A 22,836-nucleotide genomic window follows, 5' to 3' on the forward strand; every position below is an offset into this window, starting at 1 on the left:
GCCTTTGCATCTTTGAACTCGATGACCTACTTTCAATCCGAAAATGTATGATTATTATGCAAGCATAATTTACAAGACAATGTATGATTAAATAACCTATAGGATTCTAGCTAGAGCAATATGATTTAAAACATATTGTAAACAGAATGACCAGAAATTTGCTGCGGTTTATGCATAACATAATGATAAATGGACATATCGCCTAGCACCGGCGAATGAGCACGCCAAAGCTCCGTGGAGTATGCGTAATCCATTCCAGAGGTGAACACTAAAACTGGGCAAGAGAAAACTTTCAGCGATGCTAATGGCAATTCCTCCATAAAATTATTTGATCACTTCTCAATGATTTCCTGAATCTCTTATGACAGTAGTAATGTGATTGCGTAGCCAAGATGACACGTGTGATGCACTTGTCTCTGGTGATATCATCTCTTACTCAATATTTAGATCTTTATATATAAGTTTATTGTATATTAACAATGATAATGTTTTATTGAGCAGACCTCACGAGGCATTGACTTGAGCAAGCATGTTAGACATGCACAAAGGTGTTGAAACGTAATCAGTACAATGAATGCATAAACGTACTCATGTTGAACTAACTCAACAGGTAGTACCTAAACAAGCAAAATCATCACTGATATAATATATATATATATATATATATCAAATATATGATATGCACATTACAATATTATTGTAAAAATTGCACAAAACTTGATCATACATTGTTACTTACTAAAGAACCGGTTAATATAAAATGATAAATTATTTTACTTCTAGCAACAGATAAAACAAAATAATCAACATAACAAATGCAAGGTGCATAATTATGTAATTAGGAATTATTCGACTCTAAAACATAAAGAGAACAACTCCAGTTTCCTACCTTATTAGGTTCTGGCTAGTGGAAAATGTTTTCAATTAAAATACTGTAACCCCTATTATAATAGACACTTAAAACAAACTATAATAACAAACCATGATTCTAGGGATGTAGAATATGGTGAGGTAGGTGTTTTCCTTGGTGCCTTCTTCTAAAGGAGGCATCACCAGGTGATAGTCATGTTGCAGAGGCCATTGTGGGCAAGAATGGACACGCCCGCACTCACAACAATTCCAGTTGTATCGGCCACGCTAGCCACGCCCATGCTGAACTCCTTGTGCTCATGCTCCACCTACCAGCACAAAATGTGCATTTAGTGATCAGTAACTCAAACTTCTCTTGTATCAAAGTGAGTCCGTTTTGAAAAATTGAGTTTAAATTACGAAAAAGGTTTAACCTTCAACTTGACCTCTTGAAAAAATAAAACAACAAGCTTGCGTGGAATAAAAAGATTGGGTAGCTGAAAGATTGAAACCAGATTTGACATGTACATACAACTAACCACAACTCTTACCTACTTAAAATGCAAACAGCAGTAACACGGGATATGAACTTGTCAGTAGCAACAACTACTACGTGCAACAGCTGTAAAATGACAATAACAACTTGACTAACCTGTTGGGAAATTTGATAGAAAGTGTGGACATAACTGACACCCCCCAGACAACCCTCCCATAGAATGATGGCAAACACAATCCATATGCCATTGTGTTCAGGAATGTAGTGGTACAAAACTTGACAGATTAGTGTAGCCAGAGTGCCAAACTGCCAAGAAAGGAACACATTGTTGAGGTACGAGACATTGGACAACTTGCTGAAGTCTTAAAACAATTCAACATGATTATTCACCGAGTATATCTAGATAGAGTCATACCTCAACATATCAGTGCCCCAACATGCGAAAAAATCGAAATACAAAAACAGTTTTGGGCGAGTTTCTGCTTTGAAATACAATAAAACTTTGAGATACAAGCTGGCTCTTGATGGCCAAGAAGTGGCTAAGTATATGAGAGGCAGCCTTCAAGAACAACATTCCTCAGTCTTTCTCGGCGAATCAGTTTGAAAAAGTTTGAAAAAGGTCGCCTAAATGTTCTAATGAAAGGAAGGCAAAAAGTATCAAGCCTAGTAGAGTTTAGCGAGAATAAACCTTCTTGTGCTGTGACAGCTACTTTGCCTACAAAGCAGTAAAAAACCTAAAAAAGACCAGCGTTACCTGAAGAATAGGCAGAATCCAGAGAACTTTCAGCTTGAAGCACATTAGACTGGAGCGAGAGAGGAAGACTCCAACTTGATAAATAGTTTGGAACCAGCGATATTGGGCTTCAATTGACATCCAGCTGCAGGAGGAGGTAAAGTAGAGGAGCTCATACTACAACAGATAGGAAACACTTTGAAGTGATCATTTACAAGCAGCAACCAGTCAGCAGAGCAATGCCCTATAATAGTGTTGAACTCAGATAGCTCGTACATACCGTAACATAAATAGTCCTCTGGTCACTTGACGTGTAACATCAGCTAGATTATGTCAGCAAAATAATATATATTATATGTATATTTAATACCACATCATAAAGCCCAAATTATTGCATAATAAATAAAAGTCTGTCTAGCCAGTGCAATATCCAAGGTAAGTAGTTATTCACTAGGGCCTGGTTGATAAAGTAAGTCTTGGTTACTTACTAGGGCCTGGTTGATGAAATACTCTGCCATGTAAACAAACATCAGAGGAATCATAAACCTGAGGAGAGGCTACAACAAAAACAATTATACTTCATCCTTGTTCTATTTGAAGACCCTAACATCAAAGGATGCGGTGTTTTAGCATAAAAGACCAGTCAAACTAGGCCTAAGACAAATACAACATCATATATTTAACATATAAGACACAAAATATAACATATATTGGTAAGACAAAAACGTGTTACTCAAAAACAAATTTATACAACTTTTGCCAGTAGTTTCCAACACATTCCTGTTTAATATTCCATGTCAATAACAAACTAAGACCCATATTTTGCCTGCAGTAATGTATCGTCATTCTACCTGTAATGCTAATCTACAGATACATATAGATCAAGGTACCTCTACATATTAATGCAACCACGCTTAAATTATCTGATATTATCATTCTTCTTCGTTACATGATAATTTCATAAAGCTCAGCTAACAACAACAAAATAAAAAAGCTAAAAATTTATTGAAAAATGCCACTGGCTATAAACATGCATTTGCTGGCAATTTGCTGGCATACAAATGGCAATTGCTAGTGTACAAATTTAGAGAATGTCCAAAATGGAGGCATGTTAATAGTTGCTAAAGCTGATGTACAGCAATGTGAGGGAAGCGTCTGTGATGGCGCTAGAAACTACAAGTTTGACATCGTTAAAAAAATAAGCATGAAGTAATATATATTTATAGAAATACTATTACTATCTAATATTATTAATACTAGTACGCTACCATTTTACTCAAACCTGGCCTTTTAGCAACGAGAAACCAGTCGGGTGCCATGAGTACTGACTCGCATGAGACCCTTAATAACTTGTGATACAATGCTTAAAATTCTGGTTACAGACTCGTTATTAAAAGAGAAATATGAAGATACGAGTTGTTCATGAGTAAATAGCCGAGGTCTCTTTAAATATGAACGAGCAGTTCAACTACTAGATAATTAAAAACAGTGAAAACAAAACAGAGAACTACAATATTGGGTGATTAGCCTTGATTCAATGACTACTATTAGTTTAATAACTTTTTAATCCTTATATTATTGATAATAAATTGTTATATATTTACAAAAATTTTAATTTATAACATTATTTGTTGTTATTAATGTTCGCTATTCAAAGTTTTAGAGAAATCAGCCAATCATCGAACATGTTATTCACTTTTTTCAACAGCCTAAGATACGTACTAGATTGAGAGGATGTAGGAGTTGTACACTCCTACATCCTTTAGTGCCTCATCTCGCTATTTGTTCACCTGACCAAGACTGACTGATCAGCCTTTTAGAGAGTCCAGACTTTACTTTTTTCTTTCAGCACATACGTTTCACACAACAAAGTTTAATATGGAATCCATTACTCAATATGTTATACTAATACCTACACTGACTATCTGATTGGCATGAGTGACACATATTCACACTAACTCATATTATAAACCTTTTGCAAGGGGCCAGAACTGATCAGAATGCTAGTTAACATAGTACAGCTGCGTCCTTGAAGACTGACCTTGATGAGGAGAAACATTTGTGGAAGAGTATACGAGTTGGTTGGTCTCTGCTCTGAGGCACTACTGGCAAGTGCCTGGTAACCCTGCCTCTGGTTGTATGAACACAGGGACCAGCTAGATTTCACTTGGGGTGGCTTCACTACCAGCCAATAATAACTATAACAGTGATAGCAGCAGTTATTAGCAGCAGCTGTTGGTGATAGTTGTCAAAATTACTATTCGATATTATTAGTCAGTAGCAGTAGTAGCAGTAAGAAATCATAGCCATTAGTTCCAGTCCATAGCTCCAGTCAGTAGTAGCAATCAATAATAGGGGTCAGTATAGTAGTCAGTAATAATATTCAGTAGTGGTAGTCAGTATTAGCAGTAGTTAGTAGTAGCAGTCAATAGTAGTAGTAGCAGTCAATAGTAGTAGTAGCAGTCAGTAGTAGTAGTCAGTAGTGGCGGTTAGTAGTAGCGGTCAGTAATAGTAGTCAGTAGTTGCAGTCAGTAGTAGCAGTCAGTAGTGATAGTAACAGTCAGTATTAGCAGTAGTCAGTAGCAGTAGTCAGTAGTAGCAGTCAATAGTAGTAGTCAATAGTAGTAGTCAGCAGTAGCGGTCGGTAGCGTCAGGTATTGTAAACCGGTACTACAAAGAAAGGCACTCGATGAACAGACTGAGCGTGCAATGTGATAGCAGAAACATGGTCGCTATTAAATAATTCTGTCCATAATTAAAATCAAACTACTGAGCAGTGTAAGAATAAAACAAAGTTATATTATCAGCACCTTCAGGTAGCTGTAGATCACTCCTCCAGCTTACGTGGAGTAATATTACCAATAATAAACTAAGATCTTATCGCTATGTTGAACAGTGAACACCCACACCAAAGCTCAATTTCTGTTCACTCCAATTAATTTTATTAGATAGTACGCAGCTAAACTGAAACCTTACAAATTGGAAATAGAAACACTCCTATAGGAAACTCTTTCAAGTATGCTAAAAAGGCCCAGCATTAGGCACTCATTAAATGTTCCCCCAGCATTTAATGTGATATTTACACAGATACTAATTAGAAACTAACAAACAGGTGAAATTACAAGGAATTGAATTAAAAATTGTTACAAAAATATTTATACTAGAAACCGAAAATATATTTCGGTAGAAACCAAAATTTGAGTTGTTGAAGCACGGGAAGGGCAGACAACTCCGGTTTAGAGATTACAACACCTTTTATATAATGCAGCATTTACACAGACTGAACACTAGCACTGTTGATGACAAAACAAGAGAAGGCACCAGGAAAGATTCGGTGACCTCAACTAAAAGGACTTGAAGTGTTTGTCAAAGAGCTCAAAGACAAACCTGAATGTTTGGCAGGCTGGAACTATCAGCATGAGGAATAGAGTATTCTTAGGTGACAGCCCGACTTGGGTAAGGCCAGAGTAGGCGACAGCGCCAAATATACCGGCAGCACCGGTGCCTGATGACCATGTCAATATAGTGTTTCTGTAAGAGATGTCCATTAGACCCGAGTAGACGCAGTTGGGTGGAAAGACGACAGCATTATAATCAGAGAAGGAAAAGATATCTTAAACGCACACAAAGTCTGGAGACAGTAGTTTCAATAGATTGTTTGTGTATAACGTTTGCTCTGTATTAGTGAATGAGAAGTTGTTGTCTCTTGCCTACATCTGCTACTATGTTACAAAAGATAATAGCTGTTCATACTCACGGAGAAAAATAGGAGGAGAAGCTGAGCATAATAATTTCTCCGAACCCACTGCTTATGCTGGCACATATCACACCTACAACATCGTATATCACACCTACAGCATTGCATATCACACCTACAACATTGTATATCACACCTATAACATTGCATATCACACCTACAACATTGCATATCACACCTACAACATTGCATTTTATACCTATAACACTGTATATCACACCTACAACATTGCATTTTACACCTACAACACTGTATATCACATATCCAACATTGCATGTTGCACCTACATTGTATATCACACCTACAACATTGTATATCACACCTACAACATTGCATATCACACCTACAACATTGCGTATCACACCTACAACATTGCATTTTACACCTACAACATTGTATATCACACCTACTACATTGCATATTACACCTACAACACTGTATATCACATATCCAACATTGCATGTTGCACCTACATTGTATATCACACCTACAGTATTGCATATCCTACCTACTACATTGCATATCATATCTCAACTATTACATATTATATCTAATTGATTACATAGCAAAACTCCAATATTACATGTTACAACTTAACTATCACCTTTGAGACCAACATACTATAACTGCTAATTATTAGATCACTTCATTTCTCCACATTTTAACTACAATCATACATATTACAACTACATGATCACATAGCACAAATACAATACTACATATCTAAAATACATTACTATATATCGCATCTAAGATATTACATACTACAGCTAGAATACATTGGCAACTGAAGTCTGTAACACATACATATAGAAAATGTAAACACTTTGATACTTACCTAAAATACTCAGCCATTTCATGCTTGAGCCAGCAATAGCAACCAGCAAGAAGCTTGCAATGTTGAAGAGAACCACGAATATCATTCGAACACTAAATAATAAAATTACGTGACAAACAAATATAAGCAACTTAAATTATAAATTACAGCACGCTGTAGCAAAAAAATCAACTTTCCAATTTAAAGCTCATGAATGACAACAACTCGGTGTAATGTTTACATAAAACAATACTGAAATAAAACAATACATAAAACAATACTAAAGCCAAATCTGTCCGTTCCATATTTTATTACTATATATATCAGTGCAACATAAAGGAAAACCATCACAATGAACCAAAGGAAAACCTACTTGTAGGAGATTTTATGCATGTAGAATGGTGCAGAGAATTTGATGAATAGTGTTGGCAGTATGTCCGCCAAAAGAATGTTCTAGAAAATGAAGATATATGCATTAGTGCAAAATAATTAACTACTTGAAAAAGGTTTTTGCACTAACAGATTACAGTGTGCAAACAACTCCATATTCCTGCAGTATGGCATAAATAATTACTCAATTGCTTAATCGAGAGGAGATAAATCTGATACTGGCATGAACAAAAGGAGCATGTTCATCCTCTCCAGTTGTAGAACTTACCCCGGTGCCAGCTGTGTTGCATATAAGATGATGTGGGGAGGAGATAGTGGCATTTTCCAAACATTTCTTTACTGGCTAGAATTAAAGAAAAAAGCTTATATAAAGCACTATCAAAAGCAATATTATATGACAGCAAGTAATAATATCTCATTAATCTAATGACAATAAGATAATTATATATTTGGAGTTGTCACGCTTATCATTTGCAATATTTCCACTGTATAAAATGATGAACTTAATTGCTATCTAGCAGAGCATTAGAGCTCAGCTCCAACTTGCACATTAAAACAGCAGGTTTTAAGTCAGCACTGCTGCTGGTCATAAAATTTGTAAATTTACACGCTTCACTTATTACCATACTGCTTCCCTAAAGTTGGCATATATTACAACTGATGATAATAATGGTGCCTGTAGGTACCAGTCTTCCTTAAAATGAGATAGAGCGGTTTTGGCTTATAGTAACTTTTGTTACGGTTGAGTAAAAAAGATGAACTCGGTAGTAAAGATATGTGTGTGTGATACAGTAGCAAAGGTGTATTTATTCACAACCAGCTTGATGCAATAAACACAGTTATAGCATTTATAGATCAGTAACTATTATACGCAGTAAAACTTTAAATGCATTGTTTTAGTGGCCAATTAACGAAAGAATTGCTGGAGAACACAAAATAAAAATAAAGAACCTGTTAATTTGTAATTATGTGTAAATCTCTTTCTAGAATGCAATTTAATGTTTTTTTTTGTAAATGGTTACACCTGTAGCTGTTAAGCAAATCCAAAGGGCACAGATGTTCTCATTTCTGAAAGAACGGCGGATGTTATCATTAAATATGTTGTCATTCATCAAAGCTTTCAAAAACAATGGGGCTCAATACAAAGTAAAGAATTCATGACACATTAATTTGAAGTGGTTTGCAAAACATTTACATGATAAAGTAGATAGAAATTGCTAAATTACGCCTGTTTAGTTTTACAACGAACCCATCCTAACACCATATTACAGACAAGAATTTGCCTATTTAGAATTGCTAGACAAATGAATGCCAACTGCTGTCGTTACGATACAGTATCTATATTATTATTAGTCGTTGTCCATCCGTCTGGTCCCTTTTCCTGTCACCAGGCAATAGCAATATTTATTCTTGTTATATGTGCACTAAGTATGTGTGACCTTGAAGCAATGTTATGGGTGGTCCAGCTGGTGTTATCTTTATGACTCATCAGTACTGATCAAGCAGCCTAGCTAAGCAGTCCTCTTGAATTATCCTTGTCAACACTCATACAATAAAACCACCTTGAGGAAACTCCACATTATAACAATTCTTTGATTGGCACAATTATTCTGTGGCTTCGAAAGGTGACTAATTGGGTCATAATCACAGAAACCATGGTTAAGTCGGGATTGTAAGATTTGGAATTATCTACATTAGCAGAAAAAAAAAAATTCTCAGTTATTTTGCAAAAAGAATTTTGATTCTAGCTTAATTACATCAGATTTTATGGTCAATAAACTGAATGCACGTTTACCAGCAATGCGAAAACATCGTTCTGAGTAAACTGGTGTTAAAGTTTGAGAAACGAAAACCAATGCACAATTTTGTTTACATTTCAAAACGTCATAGCAACCAATATCAAGAAGTTGTGATATTCATCTAGATTTCTGTATTTATATCCAAAAAATTATGCTGAATTTAAAAATCTAGACAGATTTTAGCTAGTTGTCATAGAAATACCTGTACAGTTATAAGAAAATATATTACATAATTTTGTAGATATTAAAAACGGTTTGACAGTACCGCGATATCGGACACAGCCAAATCATCAACAAAATCTTTAGAAAAATAACAACAGTAACATATTGCACACTATCGGTCTCTATATACTTCAATCTTGGAAATTCAAATAATTATTCTTATAATTAAATATTGTAATAATCTTGTAAGAATCGTTAAGAAAATATCATCGTAATTCCCTCTACTTTCACCGCTTTTGACATCAGTTGAAATACCAAATTACTCATTACATGTGTCCAAAATGTCAGAGTTATCTTTAAAATAGGCAAAAAAGAAACGATTATTTTTCGGACGCCATTTTTTAGTACTTCCTGTTTAGCATAGCAACGGTTTTAAGGGAGGTTTTCCAATGGTTAAAGACTTCTATTGGCTAAACTAACTTCAGATTCAGAAAGATCTCTCTTTGATTGGTCCAGATGCACGTGTTACAAAAATTGTTACCAATAATATAAATTCAGTTGGTGCAACTTCAAAGTCGGATAACTCAACTTCGTGATTTGCGACTTAACAATGGTTTCTGTGACCGCGACACAATTAGCTCATTCGATTAGTGTCGGCCTAATATCTTGAATATCATGGTTTCACATTCCATACTAGCCAACATTTTGGTCATCTCATTAATTGCATGTACATAATTTTGTGATGGCGTAAAAGTTTAAACGATTTAAAAAAACTGCTATTGTAACACAAAAATTAAAGGCTTTGACATCCATACTGCACTCTATCACTTTTGACAATTTAATATTGATTTTAATTCAAACAAAATATGTAAGAGCTTTTAAATGAATCTCAAAGGAAGCTGATCTAGCTTCCTTTGAGATATAGAAGGAATTACAGCGGTGATCGCAATTATGGGACCGCTTAAAAGAAACTTTTGTTATTAATTCATATATTGTTCCGTTGGTATTATGTGAATTATGACAATATGCACATCAATGAAAAGCTCAGAATGTACTGGATTAGAATATTATGTAAAACTAACTGATATTTACCTTATTAGTTTGATTTTGGTACAATATGCCAATTTCGGCATAAAGCGGTACAAAAGTCCAAAACAAATTATTTTTTAATTTGTGGAAAACGCAACTTAATTTGACATAATTTTAGAACATAGCTCTGTAAAAGTTAATTGGAGGTATTTTTAAATTCCTTCAGAGTATTTCTGGCATCCTAGTATTTGGTATGTCACCAGAAGCCTAGACAGTCATGATAGGATGTAATGGGTACCAGTTCAACAGATTTTATTACTAGAGTGCACCTTTAGTGGTAGACAGAACGTCTAGAAAATTTGCTTTTCAAATATGTATAATATGTATGGTCTAAGATTATCAAAAAAAGGAGTTTATGCCATGAATGAAAAAGATCATTATGAAATTACCAGGCTGTCCCATTATTATGACCACTGTACAAATAGGAGGAATTATAATCAGAAATGTAATCTGCCCAATGAATACCATTCAGTTCATCAAATCAAATATATGTACATTATTTATTTATTCATGTTTTATAATTTATTTATAATAATTTATTCATAATCGACGAATGCTACAAACTCCGTTCGTAAGCATTCATCAATTATGAATGCTTATGAACGGAGAAAATGGTAGCTATCATTCAGCCTGCATTTACAGTGAAAACTTACATTCGCACATGAATATACACATGATTATACACATGAATATACACATGAATATACACATGAATATACACATGAATACACACATGAATATACACACGAATACACACACGAATACACACACGAATACACACACGAATATACACACGAATATACACACATGAATATACACATGAATATACATACGAATATACACACGAATATACACACGAATATACACACGAATATACACACGAATATACACACGAATATACACACGAATATACACACGAATATACACACAAATATACATACGAATATACACACGAATATACACACGAATATACACACGAATATAGGCACGAATATATACATGAATATACACATGAATATACATATGAATATACACACATGAATATACACACATGAATATACACACATGAATATACACACATGAATATACACACGAATACACACACGAATACACACACGAATATACACACGAATATACATACGAATATACACATGATTATACACACGAATATACACATGAATATACACATGAATATACACACGAATATACACATGAATATACATACGAATATACACACGAATATACACACGAATATAGGCACGAATATATACATGAATATACACATGAATATACATATGAATATACACACATGAATATACACACATGAATATACACACATGAATATACACACGAATACACACACGAATACACACACGAATATACATACGAATATACACATGATTATACACACGAATATACACATGAATATACACATGAATATACACACGAATATATACACGAATATATACACGAATATATACATGAATATGCACATGAATATATACACGAATCTACACACGAATATACACATGGTAATTTCTCTATTCTTTTTTTATGCTAGTACAAATTCTTAGCGGTAGCAGACGGTTTGATGAAAGTGAATCATCTTTTCGATGAGCAGATATTTAGTTGACTTTAAGCTGCGATGAGTAGTCAACTTCAATCTGTATGGAGAACATAAGCTAGGTCAGCCCATATGCATTCCGCCTTTAACGATGGTATTAGTCAGTCTAAGACTACTGAAAACAACGATCTTCGATAAAAATCAGTGGTCAGTACAAATAATCTTTATAGAATCTTTTAATACATTATTATTTCAAGGATGGCATTCCATATTTCGATGGATAGAATGATCTGTAAAGTACTAGTTCTCTCTTTTTGAAATAAAAAGAACAAATCGCCGACACAATTTTTGATCTTTTCCAGTTTACATAGCGCTGGCTTTTACCAAGAAATTTAGGTTGTGCTAGATATGCTACAACACTTCTGATTGGAGGTTGTCAAAGATGAGATATGATTCGTTAAGATGTTGAGATTTTCGAGTATAAATAAAACAAAACACACGCTGAGCGTTAATGCTCGAGTACAACATCTTTTTATGATACATTCGGTAGGACCAAATCACACCTAGAATCCCCTTTTCTCCACAATGCGCAAGTTTTTAAAGCACTGAAAAAAGGAAAGCAAGTTAACATTTCACAAATACTATATACAAGTGAGTAGCTATGTCTTTTAGTCTCACCGTGGTTGGTTGTAAAATGTCATAGGCAGCAGACAGCATCACCACATAACCAAAGTTGTTACAGAGCCCCAACAGCCTGAAATAGTCAAAGTTTATGACATGAACAATCAGCCACAATTTGTCCTTATCATTTACAGCCTATGCATTCATGTAGACAGCTCTGGGCCAAAGACTTGCTCTCAGGCAGTAACCATGTGTATATATATATATATATATATATATATATATATATATATATATATATATATATATATATATACATGTAACTAGTAGTGCCTGCTACCTGTGACAGATGTTATTGATGAGACAACAGCAAGGGGTGATTGTACAATATTACCGGCACCAATACTGTACAGTCAAACATCTACGCATGAATTTAATATGCTAAAACCACCATATGTTGGATCAGATATTCAAATAAGAATATTTTATAAATCTTTTTCAAGTCTGAAAGCCTATGATAACCCTACTAAATGCTGCAGATAGTACTAATAATAAAACAAATGCATTATGTAAGAAAGATGTTCTAAAAAACTAGAAGAATATCAATACAAAGAGGTTTTTTATTACAGCTTTATCACATAGACGGACAAACAGAAGTGAAACTTTGCTGATACAGGATTACATGTATATAGGTAGAAGTGAAACCTTGCTAATACATTACTACATGTATATAGGTAAAAGTGAAACCTTACTGATACAGGACTACATGTATATAGATAGAAGTGAAACATTGCTGATACAGGACTACATGTATATAGGTAGAAGTGAAACCTTGCTAATACATTACTACATGTATATAGGTAACAGTGAAACCTTGCTGATACAGGACTACATGTATATAGGTAAAAGTGAAACCTTGCTGATATGGGACTACATGTATATAGGTAAAAGTGAAACCTTGCTAATACAGTACTACATGTATATAGGTAGAAGTGAAACCTTGCTAATGCATTACTACATGTATATAGGTAGAAATGAAACCTTGCTGATATGGGACTACATGTATATAGGTAGAAGTGAAACCTTACTGATATGGGACTATGTGTATGTAGGTAGAAGTGAAACCTTGCTAATACAGGAATACATGTGTATAGGTAAAAGTGAAACCTTGCTAATACAGTACTACATGTATATAGGTAGAAGTGAAACCTTGCTAATGCATTACTACATGTATATAGGTAGAAATGAAACCTTGCTGATATGGGACTACATGTACATGTATATAGGTAGAAGTGAAACCTTACTGATATGGGACTATGTGTATGTAGGTAGAAGTGAAACCTTACTGATATGGGACTACATGTATATAGGTAGAAGTGAAACCTTGCTGGTATGGGACTATGTGTATGTAGGTAGAAGTGAAACCTTACTGATATGGGACTATGTGTATGTAGGTAGAAGTGAAACCTTGCTGATATGGGACTACATGTATATATGTAGAAGTGAAACCTTGCTGATCTGGGACTATGTGTATGTAGGTAGAAGTGATAGAAACAAGTAGTCTAACTTACTCAGATTATTTAAACCTTGTTTTAGATTTTGTAATTTTTATTTCAGTTTTAATTATTACTTAAATTGAGCCTTTGGCACTTTCATATTGTTTAGACTTTTATTCTTCATATCACTTTCACTCTTGAGAAACTTACATGATGAAAATTGTTTTGGTCATCAAGTCAAATATTTCTTGATTTCCATATTACAACTTATAAAATCCTACGCCAAAGGTTAACTGACAGCATAACTTTTTTTCGCGTAAACAGCAGCAGAAAAAATTGAGGTTTCAATAATATTTTTGTGTAATTTCAACAGAATATCAAGTTCTATCAACATTTTCCTGTCCTGAAAAGCGACTGAAGTATTTGTGATGTTCATAACATATCGATTAGCTGTCACGCTATATAGTTTTTAAATATATAATATTTGTACTATATTTATTATATGTTTTCTTATGAATTTATAATAAATAAATTGTTTGTTCAATATTTTTACTCATAAAGCAGAGCATGTGTTGATGGGTCTCAAACATATGATTCCTGAGAATAGCTTATATTTACAGACAATCTTTTAAATTTCCTGTAAATGTGGAGGAAGAATGTCTTGCTACTCCACAAAACGTACGCACAAACCGATTGGTGTAATTCTATAACCATCACTCGCAAGTTAGTGCATGACATATACATGTAAATACTGTGCAATCTTTTATTAATTATTTATTTAATTATTTGCCATGTTGGGTAACTATGACAACATACTGGGGCAACTGAATGGGGAAATGCATAAAAATGGCAGTCAGCATAAGTGCTTTTTCTCTTGTTCATTGGGTAATCGTCGGCATTGACATCGTAATTCATAAGTCTGTGTATTGAAAAAATGACTGCCCGATGGCACAGCTTGGAGCTAGCTTTGCGAGTATTTTTGTGTCCAAAGCCGGCTTTTGTTCGTTTAACATCAACAGCATTGCTGAAAAACAAAATATTATGATTATGCTGTCACGGATATATGTAATTTTTAAATGCTGTCCATTAACCTCAAGTAGTGGGCTGACTTCATTACAAAGACAAGACAGCAGTGGCAAATAAACAAACCACATAAAGTAAGAGATAAGTATGTGCGAGATCAGTACCAGAAACCCGTCAGAACTCGAGCCTTATCCCAGGTGGTGAATGCCAATGACGGATCCCAGCCTGTTTCTACAACACACACAATACATTCATCTACAACCATATCAACACTGACCAAATGAAGATAATCATGACATAGATGAGACGATCCTTAGCTTGTAGAAGAAATACTTTTATCAAGGGTTGGCTCGGTTTAAACCAATGGTTTAAACCGAGTGGTTGAAACCTGGTTTAAACCAGCCCAAAAAAAACTGGTTTTTATGGTTTTTTTCATTATTTTTTGTGAAAAACATAATATTTTAAGCCCCTAGTGGTACATGTGCGGTAGAAATGCAATTATATGTAATTATCAGCTGTGGAAGTTTATTTAGGACACAGTAGTAAATTGATGGCAGAGCTCAAGTTGAAACTACATGAAATCCAAGCACAACAATGAATTAGTGAATTTCATTTTCAATTGGTTTTATCAAGTGATATGATGATCTTTTTACTGATGAAATATAAAAACCACGTGAAATATACTAATCCAATCATCGTCTCTAATAATGAATGAATACTTTCTCAAGTCTGGCCAGTGAGAAAGGATTACTTATAACTAGAAATTAAAACAATAAAATCCTTTTGGGCAAAAGCTTAAGTTTACAAACTAATATTTCATTTTTTGGGCACAAGCCAAAGTAGTTGAATTGTTAGAATTCAGTTTATCCAGTTTTTTTGTTTTGGAAAATTAAAGTTGTGCCTCAAATTTCCAACATGCCTCGCAAACAGGATTCCGTTTGGCAGATTTTCACTCGAACTGCAAATTGCTAAGGTTTTAAGGCAAAACGTAATAGGTGTGCTGTGGTAACGCGAGGTCACGCAGATAGGCTTAAAGCTCATGTAGCAAAATGTCAAACTGAAAACACCAATTTAGACAGTGATGCTAATATTCAGGTGATAGAAGTTGAGTCATCTGCCACGGCTGCAAACACTAGCAATGCATCAGCATTATGCTCTGCTCTACACTACCACACAACTAATCACTTGGATTAAAGTTCCTACTTATACATGGAGCTGTATGTAAAATATTCCCTTTATGTGATAAGATTTCTGCACTGTATTTCATCGCTCATGTTTGTTTTAAGACTCATTCTGAAATTTCCATATGTTTTCTCTCCTTTTTCCCATAACAACTCCCACAGTACCATCTTTAACAGATGATTCCACATAAGTATGTTCAATACTCAATCATGCAGCTATAGTAAGTGATGTTAACTAGACTTACAATTGCAAAAACCTTGGTAAAATTATAAAAACCATAACAACCGGTTTAAACCATAAAAACCGGTTTAAACCAAAAAATCCTGGTTTTTTCATAAAAACCTTGGTTTTTTCCAACCCTGCTTTTATCAAAAGAGCAAGGTCACCAAACAGGAATACAATCATCAATTTATACCACACAGCTAGATAACAGTCTAAAGCTAACAGAAGCAGACAATATGAATGTTTATACATAACGAGAGGATATGTAATACGTTGAACGAGTGTGAGTGTGTCACGCAACCTCGAAAGCAACCAACTGTTACAACTGAGGAAAAAGTGTAAATCATTTAGTGTATTGACATGGTATTACAAAAAGTGATATAAGCTCCTTGAGTCTTGGAATACCTAACACAAAGTAAAATATCTGTCTGTAAGCAAGCCTGACCTAATTACAAATATCGCACCGTTCCTTACCCTGGTCTCTACTATTTGTTGCATTTTCTCCTGAAGCATTTATTCTTACATAAGATGAAGGTGGAACAGACTCTACAGCTCCATCAAACTCCTCCTCACTCTCCATTCTGGTGCTTCAAAAAAGGATCTTTAGCACCACGATAGGTGCAGGCAACTCCTTACAAACAAAAAGAATTTCCAAACAAAAGGAAACTACCACTATTTTGTAGCAGGTAACACTCAATTCTTATTCCTGGAACAAGTATAAATGCTGCATGCAGTATCATAGAATTTCTAGAATCATAGAATACTACATGTAGGTAAGACACTAGGCCTTTATTAAAATCAATGGATACGATTACAGTTCCACACCGTGTGTATACTCTATGCTTACATTACAGTATACCAAACAGAGTTAAAAATCTTTTGTTTTGAGTCTAACTGTAAGTGAGGGATGTTTGTTCATGCCAGAGTAATGATAGGTTGAACTAAGAGAGAGCATGGGGAATTGACCGGTGTGTACTTTTGGACTTTGACCTCAATGAGCCAAACAACTACTAGTTATATTTAAGGTCAATGAAGAAGCAAAGTATAATTGAGCAGTTGATGGTCATTGATAACACTTGATTGGTCAAGTAATGAGCCGTGAAATTAACCATGCTCTAAACAATTGTCATTGATACCACTGCTCTCTCTTGTCAGAAATCAAACTCTTAATTTATGTTGAAAATTTAACATTTACCAATTTTAAACCTGTAAACACCCACAACAGTTCCTGAAGGAGCTTCTCGAATGCAAAGGTGGTAGCAGCTAGAGATGCCACGATTATAAATTCACCGGCCGATTCAGATGCCGTTCCGATATACCGATTCTTATCGAAAATTAATCCGATTTAGATATTTTGTGTTGCATAGATAATTGTTCATTTTATTATAGAAAATACAAATATTAATTTATTTATCTGTATTTACTTATTGTTGTCAACAAAAACAGCAACAACGTTAGCAGCACCTGTGAAAGAACAGCGTTTTTTAATTTATAGTAAGACCTGAAATAGTTTACTCACAAGAACTAGTTCATCAAATGATCTGCAGGACCATAATTATTTAGACAAACTTCAAAAGTGTAAATAAATATAATAAAAGAGAGAAACAAACAAGCTACGTATCGTCAGGATGAAGGGAGAGATAGATAACTTTATGCATCGCCTGCTCAAATTACTTCCGTAATGGTAGTAAATAGAAATATTACACTGCATTTTTGTTTCCCTTCTTTGTTATCTTGTTGGTGATTGGCTGCAATAAATCCTTTCGCTGTAATTGGGAAATACCACACTTTGTGATCATGCCCTGACTAAAGCAAAAAGGTTCCTCAACTGTGTTGATGTTGATCAGGCTATAGACATGAAATAAATAGTGTGGCAGGCCAGGAATTCATTAGGTAAAAGTAAGGAACTTGCAACTGATGATCTTTATCAGTGTAGCAGACTAAAATACTGTTTTCCGCTCAGTAGTTGATCTGTAAAATGTATCTGAAATTTCAGATTTTTTAAGAAAAGATCGGCCGATACCGATTCAGTTTTTTGACGCCCATACCAGCACCGATACCAATTCCGATACCAACATCGGGGCAACTCTAGTAGTAGCTATTTCGATATGATATCACCAAACAGACCGCTATCCTGTCAGTTGCAGTCATTTTTTTAAAGACTTAAAGCACCCTTTTGACTTGCCAAAACCTATCTTCAACTTGTTGGCTGCGCTTAATTAATAACTGCATTAATTAAGCCACAAAAATACTTTATTACGGTATTTCGACAACTTAAGTGTATTGGTATAATACAAATCAACTAGTAAAATATAATAAATTAGGTGTGATAGGTCCACAGGAGCAGCTCAATTTCTATTGCTCTAACATAGAATTATTAGAATCTTACATAAAGATAAATGACGGACTTACTAATAGATTTACAAGCAAGATTTTGGTGCTTAACAGATCAAAAAGTTAGAATATTTAATAGTATTACGTGGCAAACAGAGTGCTGAGCTGACCTGTAACGTTTGAACCCAAATGATTGAGGTTATAGAACGTTGAACTTGGTATAGAGACAGTTAGGAGCTGGTCGTAATTTGATTGCAGTAACATTCCAGTAATATAACTACAGAATAACTTCGGTTAAAATTGAATTGCTGTTTTGTTTAAATGTTTTCATTATTAATCAATCATAACAGCTCCAACAATCAAATATTGTTACTGTGAAAATCAAAAACTAAGGATGCTGACCTGGCCTAGTGACCTGTGAACAACAGGTTGAGGCTCGATTCTCACTGAAGATACTGGAAAATCAAACTTTAAATTGTCGACTCCACACATTTAACGATGTAGAGTCGTCTGCTGTGATCACCTGACAACAAAAAAGTGGTTAAGATCTTTCAGCCAACGGCTGCTGATTGTAAAATAATTTTTTATTATTGGTAGCTTTATTTTTAATACTTTCACAGAACTCAAATGAGACAAAATCATATTTTAAATTCATTACAGTCTTATTGCATGGACATCTGCAGCATACCATATCTAAAAAGCATAATTAATATAAAACATGGTGTCTCATACTCAGTAGATTTCATAAACACACTTGTTTGTGACTAACAGATTTAAATAGACATGTAAAACTTCTGTAATAAGTAGTTGTCGATATATATTTTGCCTACGGACAAATGATAGAGAAAAAGGTGAGTGTTGAAGATGTTACGCTACTATAACTACATGTAGGTGACTCAGAAGCTAGATTCAGTGCAAAGTTGCAGATTCATACTATAAAAAATCAAAAGAACAATGAGCAGACAATCTTACGAATCAAACATGATTATATGATACTTCTGGCATTGCTATGGATCATATGACATGTCTGGCATTTCTATGGGTCATATGACATGTCTGACATTGCTATGAATCATATGGCATGTCTGGCATTGCTATGAATCATATGACATGTCTGGCATTGCTATGGATCATATGACATTTCTGGCATTGCTATGAATCGTATGACATGTCTGGCATTGCTATGGATCATATGACATGTCTGGCATTGCTATGGATCATATGACATTTCTGGCATTTCTATGGGTCATATGACATGTCTGACATTGCTATGAATCATATGGCATGTCTGGCATTGCTATGAATCATATGACATGTCTGACATTGCTATGAATCATATGGCATGTCTGGCATTGCTATGAATCATATGACATGTCTGGCATTGCTATGGATCATATGACATTTCTGGCATTGCTATGAATCGTATGACATTTCTGGCATTGCTATGAATCGTATGACATGTCTGGCATTGCTATGAATCATATGGCATGTCTGGCATTGCTATGAATCATATGACATGTCTGGCATTGCTATGGATCATATGACATGTCTGGCATTGCTATGAATCGTATGACATGTCTGGCATTGCTATGGATCATATGACATGTCTGGCATTGCTATGGATCATATGACATGTCTGGCATTGCTATGGATCATATGACATGTCTGGCATTGTTATGGATCATATGACATGCTTGACATTGCTATGGATCATAGAGGTCCATAGGTGGATATCAACCAGCATGAAAAAGGATAAACAAGCTATCATTCAGATGAGCCCTCAACAGCTGCTCAAAATTAAAGCCTTCAAACCCCTGAAGGCACTAACCTGAACACTCTTTAAAATCTATTTCATGGTTCTAATTGGAGACTTAGTGAAATGAATAGTACTTTAAACTAGTTAACATTATTTTGGTAGCCCTAACTTAACGACTATGGCAGACATCTGACTTAGATGCCGGAAGAAGCTAATGTACGACTTCTTGAAAGAGCTATGAGCTACAGAGCAAAACATTGAAGAATGGAAGGCATTGTTGCCTACATTTCACTCTGAGCTACTTGACAGATTATCAAAGTTTCACAGGTCAAGAAACCAGCAAAGTGCTGGCTGCACAAACGTTAGCTCAAGGCTATACCATTATCAGAAAGATTTGCACAGAAAGCAGTGAAGTAGCCGTGAAAGTTATAACGTTGATCCTGAAATGTGCTAAGCGAACAAAAGTTACCATCCACGCAATGATGTTAGGGAATGTTACACATTGCATAAAAAAAGAAATTCAAAGAAGACCTACACATAAAGAGTCTTTATAGTGCAACTGGAGTTCTTGGAAACAGCAGAAGCAAGTAAAACTCAAGTCGTGTAGGCATATAAACATGCATTTAGGTGGCAACAGCTCTTACAGAATGATGAAACTATTTGTATTCCATAATAAAGAGTATAAGTGCTAACTGGAATCTTGCAAAAAATGGGTTAATTAAAAAAAAGGTCATTGTGATTTTTCATGCTATTTGTTAGCACACATTCAAAAAGTTTTAAATTAAAAAAAGACCTCTGTTAACACAGTCAATCATGTCTTGATATGACTATGGCATCAACTGACATAAATATTAATCAGATGCGGTTAGGTTTGTGTAAAAAAAGTGTGCATTTGAATATACTATTTTCGAAGTGACATGAAGAGTAGATTTTAAAATTGGTGAAGAGGTTTCCATGAATGTACAACAAAAGAATTATATTTAGGCTGTGGCTTTATATACAACTGTGAAATCTTTTAGAAGTGGGATAAAAGCTTAGCTGCTTTTCGAAACGTTGGAACCAATGAACATCCAAAATCTTGGGAGATGCACTTGATCCAATTTTTATGCACTTGCAATATAGTATGTAATTTAATATAATATAGTATGTAATTTAATATAATATAGAATGTAATTTATTAGCAGCTTGATTAAAGCAACTTAGTGCCACTCCAATCTTGTGCTGAAATGACAAATTTTTGGAAAATAGTTGCTTACTGAAGATTATATCTTGTCAATATTCGGTATCTTACTGATGGTGATAGCTTGGTAGAATAGATGTTCTACTGATTAACTCAGGCAGCGTTTTAGTTTGCTTTTTACTAATTTTTAAGTAGTCTGACCAGAAACTGATTAAATTATTCTAAACATGTTGGACGCTGAACTCTTTGGGCTATAAATCTGATTATTATCATAGATATAAGATTACATAGAAGCGACTGTGTAGATGCAATTAAAGATCCGATGCATTCACTGAGATGTAATCAAAAACACTTATAAATAGATCATAGAGCTGAAAACGTCCATTGTGTGTAAAGGTTTCACGCAATGTTTATGAGTGTATATAAACTATACTGGTAGGTGATGCCAAAAAACTTGCTATAGCAAAAACAAGTAGTTCAAGCAAGCTGAAGGTAAGTACACTAGGTAAGCTTAAAAGTGTAAACTAAAAAGTAAACAATCGTAATTGTTGACAAGTTTAAAATATGCAAAATGATCAATCTCATTAAATCCCCAGTTAAATTGCATAAAAACAAGAAAATATTACTGCTTAAAATTCCATTATAATAAAAAACCACAACCTAATGACAAGGATGTAACATAGACAATGTATTGGTGGAAGCATAAGCAAATTTAGTAATCCTAGTTGTTTAACATCTACCTGTGCAATTTGTGTTTATTCACTTATGTGCTTATTATGTGCGCAGAGATATCATTTATTATTTTGTTAATTACAGAAGGCAAAAAGCACAATCATGCCATTAGTTAAGCTTTCTGATATTAATGTGATACCTGACAAGAATGGCTTACCGTGTCATGAGACTTTCAGTGGTAAAAATGCAGACAAACTAACAACGGATGTGACTCAACCCATTCTTCTTTATTTAAAACAAAGAACAGCCTTCTTGGTGATGAATAAAATACTAGTTGGTAGCAAATTTGGACTAAATGAAATGGCAAAAACACCCACTATTTAAAATGTAATGAGCGCTTAAAGTATTAATAACGTATTAACTATTAAACAAACACAGCTTTTCAATAAAAGCAGTGTAGTTATAGATAATTGATCTGGCAAACTATTGTTGAAGCATATCTTGCCGAATCTGACAAAAAGTTTCTTGCACTTCTGAGCAGATTTAACTATAAACTTTACTGACGTTTGTCATTTTTATTTTCTTCGGTATCTTTTACATATGTTGTACGTTAAGCAGTTATAGAGTTAGTTATAGTTATTAAGTATTCTTTAGAAGATATTCGTGACAAATCATCAGTTACACTGAAGCTTGG

The 22,836-nt window shown here is 34.4% G+C and overlaps 1 protein-coding gene across 1 annotated transcript; it reads right to left on the reverse strand.

Annotated features, from left to right (window-relative positions):
- Nucleotides 1–442: 442 nt before the first annotated feature.
- Nucleotides 443–22,553, reverse strand: LOC137386982 (battenin-like). Its single transcript, XM_068073239.1, has 15 exons — nt 22,360–22,553; nt 18,937–19,057; nt 16,675–16,831; nt 14,961–15,027; nt 12,335–12,410; nt 7,311–7,385; nt 7,026–7,105; nt 6,674–6,765; nt 5,836–5,908; nt 5,466–5,609; nt 4,120–4,276; nt 2,567–2,635; nt 2,100–2,255; nt 1,502–1,651; nt 443–1,178 (listed from the first exon to the last, which is right to left on the reverse strand). The coding sequence occupies exons 3-15, from the start codon at nt 16,778–16,780 to the stop codon at nt 1,050–1,052; spliced, it is 1,374 nt and encodes a 457-aa protein (XP_067929340.1). The 5' UTR covers nt 16,781–16,831; nt 18,937–19,057; nt 22,360–22,553; the 3' UTR covers nt 443–1,049.
- Between the last annotated feature and the right edge of the window lie 283 nt (nt 22,554–22,836).

This window comes from Watersipora subatra, chromosome 2 (assembly GCF_963576615.1).
Source record: "Watersipora subatra chromosome 2, tzWatSuba1.1, whole genome shotgun sequence".
Classification (NCBI taxonomy): domain Eukaryota; kingdom Metazoa; phylum Bryozoa; class Gymnolaemata; order Cheilostomatida; family Watersiporidae; genus Watersipora; species Watersipora subatra.

What these genes read in the sequence shown, in the direction of transcription:
- LOC137386982 (XM_068073239.1), bottom strand. Translation starts at nt 16,780, where the DNA reads ATGGAGAGTGAGGAGGAGTTTGATGGAGCTGTAGAGTCTGTTCCACCT. An exon ending in ATTTCATCAACCAGGCCCTA is followed by an intron (nt 2,256 to 2,566) that starts GTAAGTAACCAA and finishes TATCTGTTGTAG; the next exon opens with TATGAGCTCCTCTACTTTAC. An exon ending in GGATTCTGCCTATTCTTCAG is followed by an intron (nt 1,652 to 2,099) that starts GTAACGCTGGTC and finishes CTTTCTTGGCAG; the next exon opens with TTTGGCACTCTGGCTACACT.